A 5,197-nucleotide genomic window follows, 5' to 3' on the forward strand; every position below is an offset into this window, starting at 1 on the left:
GAGATGGCCGTCTGCAACACACACAGGGGTAGTGCAGCCTGCTGTGTGCAACCCACTCGACACAGGAAAACCACCGCCGCTGAAGTGCCATACCACCAGCACGAGAGCCCACTTCGAAGAGCGTGCTTGACTGTAGTTTTTACTTCTCTACGTAGAAGGTCAGGAGCAGAACGATAGAACCGCTCGGCTCCGAAGCGAAAAGCTGAATATGCGCTGCATCTGCTGCCTACTTATACTCACGCTGTGATCAGCAGCAGCTGGATGCAATAATCGCATGCCAATGTGCATTGGCTCGTTTAGTTTACACTCGAAGTAGATTGGTCTCTCTAAGCGAGATCCCAATTCGTCGGTCATCCGACGTGACGTCGGGAGTGACCGACTGAAAGGGAACCTCTGATACGTACCATCTGCTTCCAAAAAGACTTGAAATAGGTGAAATCAGTATATTAATTCACAGAGAAAAGCATTTTATATAATTAGACACATTTATGATTATACATAACCATTTGTGTTTACCTATCAGTTGTAGTTTGTTTTTAAAATGTATTTTGAAAGATGCAATTGCTCATAAGCCTTTAGAAAGCAACAGGTGTGCTGAATCCACTGTCCACTGTGTCAACTGGTTGACATATGTTGTGTTCTTTTGGCATATTGTTTATGTAAAGCTTCTCTTTCCTGTTGTCTTCAGCAATGAAAGACTTTAAGGTGACAGTGAGGCGCACGGAGGCTTCTGAGAGGTGCAGCCTGAAAGGAACAGTGCTATTACGGACTGATTTTGATAGCCTCCTTCTGAAGGAACCCAAGGCCGGAGAGGTTCTCTACTCTTGGCCCTACCGCTTCCTCCGCAGGTTCGGACGAGATAAGGTATGGCTTTGACAGTGATCTGCAGTCATTCATTTAATATTTGTGAGGCCAGCAGGGTGTGTGCTCTCTGTTATTCCTAATGCCCCAGTAGAGCAATGGGGATATTATACTGTAAAAAGACTGTCATTTGGATGACATGTTATTGTGATGTCCAGACTCCCTTGTAATAAAAAAAAATAATTAAATTAAATTAAATTAAATTAAATTAAATTAAAATAATATTTTAATAATTTAAAATAATAATAAAAGAATTTTCTTCCAATCTCTGTGCCCACCAGAAAAATCCACGATAAAAAAAAATCGTCCTGGCAGACAAATATATTGCAGTCAGACGGGGAGGCCTTGTTAATCCTTGTTTTTTTGTTTTTTTTTAGCAGGGAAATACTTCATAAACCATCTCTAAACTGTGTTCTAATTGTTTTTTTTTTTGTGTGCTAACCAGCTATAAAGGTACACTACCATTCAAAATTATTATTTTTTCAATTATAATTATTCATCAAAAGTGTATTAAATTTATGAAAAGTGACAGTAAAGACATTTATAATGGTAATGTAATAAACAAACAAACAACAACAACAACAACAACAAAATCTATTTCAAATAAATGCTGTGCTTTTGAACTTTCCTTTTATCAAAGAATCCTGAAAAAAGTGATTATATTATTATTATTAATAATAATAATAATAATAATAATAATCTTTATTGAGCAGCAAGTCAGCATATTAGAATGATTTCTGAAGGAACGTTTCACTGAAGACTGGAGTAATGATCACAAGAATAAATTACATATTAAAATATAAATATAAACATTACATATTAAAATATAAATATAAAAATACATAAATATAAAAAAGTTATTTTAAATTGTAATACTATTTCACAATATTACTATTTTACTATGTTTTCAATCAAATATATATAGCTTTGGTAAGAATACAAAACTTCTTTTAAAAACATTTTATAAAATCATTCTGACCCCAGACTTTTGGACGGTAGTGTACATGCATTGAGTTGAATTAAATTGAAATGAAGATCTCAACAAAGCATGAACAGTTGTACTAATTTTACTACTAATTAAACCTATTATTTCTCAACAAACAGGCAACATTCTCCTTTGAGGCTGGGCGAAGATGCGACTCGGGGGAAGGCAACTTTGAGTTCGACACAAAGCAAGGAAACAGCATCTTCCAATCTGTAGAGGCCGCCATCAATCTACACAGAGTCAATTTACCTCAGAAGCAGATATCAAGTGGGGAGCGAGATACCATCCCCTCTTCACCTCGAATGAGAGCTGTGGCAGAGGAAGCAGGTATCTACAGTGTGGTGACTGAGGGAGCAATCAGAGACGGACCCAAACAACCCCAGAACCCTCAGCAATCCAGACTTGAAACCCCTGCAGAGAAGCTTCTGACCGGAGTCAAGAGCCTGACCCTGGACACCAGGCCTCCGCCACGTAAGAGCCAGGTCAAGAACTTCCGCAGCTGTCCTTTGGTCAACAGTGAGGATGAGATGTATTCCCGGGCAATGGCACTGGATCCAGATCGGGGAAGTCCAGGGGAGAAGAGAGAACCAAAAGACCGCCGTTCCACATGCTCCAACCCTGAGGACTCTGACTACTCACTGCCCTTTGACACCATTGCCAAGAATGTTACGGGAGACATTTTGTCCGCATCAAACCCTCCACCCATGTTTGTAGAGCCCAGCTGTGAAAATGACAAGAAAGGCAATATAGAGAACACAGAACCACTTTATGACATCATAGATGAAACTGCTATCAGAACCCGTTTCCAAAACAGAAAAACACATTCTTACAAAAGAGTGGAGCACATCTATGATGAACCAGAGGGTTGCGGTGTGGCCCCAAGTGGGCCTCCATCGCTCTATGATGAACCGGAGGAGGTCAAAGGTCATGCTTGGAAGATGTTGGGCACAGTAATGGATCCGAGCGGTCACGAGTATCCATACAACGCTTCTGTCGACGACTACGCGGTTCCTAAACCTCCCAGGAGGGCCTTGCTGTCAAAGCAGGACAGTGAGGAAGAGGAGAGTTCACCGTACGATAACATCATGGTGAAAGGAATGCAAAAGAATAACTAAAGACTGCTCCAGAATCTAAAGAGGACAATGAAGTTAAATATAAGCGAGTGTGTAAATGAATGAATGAATGAATTAATTAAATATTTAATCAGTTAATGTGCATAATATGGATCAACACGATCTCACGGCAATTTGTACATATTTAACAAGGTGGCTCATTCGTACGAATTTGTATGACCACACTCATACAAATTCATACGATTTGTGAAAAATCGTATGCATTTTATGAGGTGGCAAATTCGTAGGAATTCGCCCCTAAACTTAACCGTCACAGAAATCCTACAAAATTGTATGAGTGAGGTCGTATGAATTAGCCACCTCGTAAAATACGTACGAATTGGCTGTGAGATAGCGTTCTATGGATAATAGTTATCAGAGTGCTTTATTGTTCTTCAAAAAGCTGTGATCTGCAACACATATCATCATGCTGGTCAATATGATTAACAATTCCATTCCAACATTAAATGTCTATGGGTAAATCACTATAGCCTAACTTTAACCAAATGTGCTAAAATTGCGCTGTAACGCAAATGTTTAAATTGTGATTATTTTAATCCCAGACTCACCTTCTTTATATAAATTAGGCTTGTTATAGATCGTACCTTATTCACAACTTGCAACTTGTTTGCAATATATAGAGTTATCTATAATGAGCCTAATTTACATAGTAAGGAGACATGTATTTAAAAAAAAAAGTATATATGTTAGTTAGTTAAACTGGTTAAACTAAATTGCGAGTCTGAATAATTTTTTAACGAATACAAGTTCATGTGATCAGTATAATGCAATGTTAACTGCACTAGCAAACAACAATGCGTGTTGTGAAAAAGGTGCAGTCTATAATGAGAGTTTGCCCTTAAGACAAATTTAAATGAACTGCACAGCGCTATTTTAGCACATTCAGCTGATTGCAGGTGTTCTTTAAAAAGTCAAAAGTGGGCTTGTGTAAATAAAATTTAATGAAAACATTGAAAACATGAATATAACGCAGCAATTATTGCAATGGCAAATAGCGATGCAAGTTGAGAATAAGGTCCAGTCTATAATAAGCCTAATTTAAAAAGAAGCGTGCTCGTGCTTATTCACTCTTATTCAAGAATATTCACAGTGCATCGATACATTAGCACATTTAGCTACTGGTTAAACTGGATTGTGGGTGATCTTTAAAAAGCTAAATACGTGCACATCCAAATAAATGCCTGGATATTTCACACTTCACTATTTCTTGGCGAATAAATGTTCACATGATCAATAAAGCGCAACGTTAATCGCACCGGCAAATAGAGGTGTGTGTTGTGATTGTGAATAAGGTGCAATCTTTAATGAGCCTAATTTAAATAAAAATATTTAAACATCACAATTGTGATCACAATTAGTCATTAAATAAACTTTTTGTGGGTGGTTAGCACATAATAACACAGCAGGCAAAAAGTGACGCTACTGTTTAGCATCACCAATTCAGCGCATTTAGCTAACTGGATTGAAAAAAGCCAAAAGTAGGCTTGTCTGATTATATAAAATTTGATTAATAAATAATCACAATAAATGTAACATTCTATTCTCAAAACTTTAGCTTTTTAAATAACCAATTCAGGCCCCGGAATCTGTATAGCGTGTTGTCTACTGTATTCTCCACAACCTAGCGCTTAGAACCAACCCTAAAGATGGGCATTTGCGTTCAGCACAAATTCTGTGGACGTTTTTGCACTGTTAACTGATTTGCATAACCACAAACAGCTAAAACAGTTCTATCAGCAGCAGGCGCAGTGCATTCTTAGTGAATTCCACACTAAGTGTCCTAATAGTATACGGCTGTATCTACTATGACCTTCACTATCTACAAAGACGTAGTTGATTTTATTCAGAGTAATTTAGCTTTTGTTGAACACTGCCCTTTTTTGTTCTCATTTCTACGGGACTGTGATGAGAGCTCACACAGGTAATTAAAGTCCTGCAGATCTCTCCCAAAATGGATGACACCCATCACCTAACCCTCTGCTTGCTAATGATGGACAAGGGAGTTCCGCCAAGTGTCATTGTGTTATTCAGGCCAGACTCTGTCTTTCCCTCTCACAGGCTTCCTATTTTGAGGAACACATGCATAATAATAACTTGACTTACAGAGGGAAACTGGGGCACTGTTAGGATGCTGCTGGGCTCCCTGCCTGCCACGGTTCATGAGTCCCAAACAGTCTCGAGACTTTTAAAAGTTTGAAAACACTTTACAGCTCTTATC

The 5,197-nt window shown here is 38.3% G+C and overlaps 1 protein-coding gene across 1 annotated transcript in view; it reads left to right on the plus strand.

Moving 5' to 3' along the window:
• LOC107684514 (docking protein 2-like) overlaps window positions 1-4,283 on the plus strand; it is a 17,300-nt gene extending 13,017 nt beyond the window's left edge. The window contains exons 5-6 of the mRNA XM_016480787.1: window positions 689-864; window positions 1,966-4,283. Coding sequence (XP_016336273.1) covers window positions 689-864; window positions 1,966-2,961 — 1,172 coding nt within the window. The 3' untranslated portion in view covers window positions 2,962-4,283. The remainder of the gene's footprint in view (window positions 1-688; window positions 865-1,965) is intronic.
• Window positions 4,284-5,197: the final 914 nt, after the last annotated feature.

The sequence above is a fragment of the Sinocyclocheilus anshuiensis genome, unplaced genomic scaffold (assembly GCF_001515605.1).
Source record: "Sinocyclocheilus anshuiensis isolate Anshui unplaced genomic scaffold, SAMN03320099.WGS_v1.1 scaffold1, whole genome shotgun sequence".
Classification (NCBI taxonomy): domain Eukaryota; kingdom Metazoa; phylum Chordata; class Actinopteri; order Cypriniformes; family Cyprinidae; genus Sinocyclocheilus; species Sinocyclocheilus anshuiensis.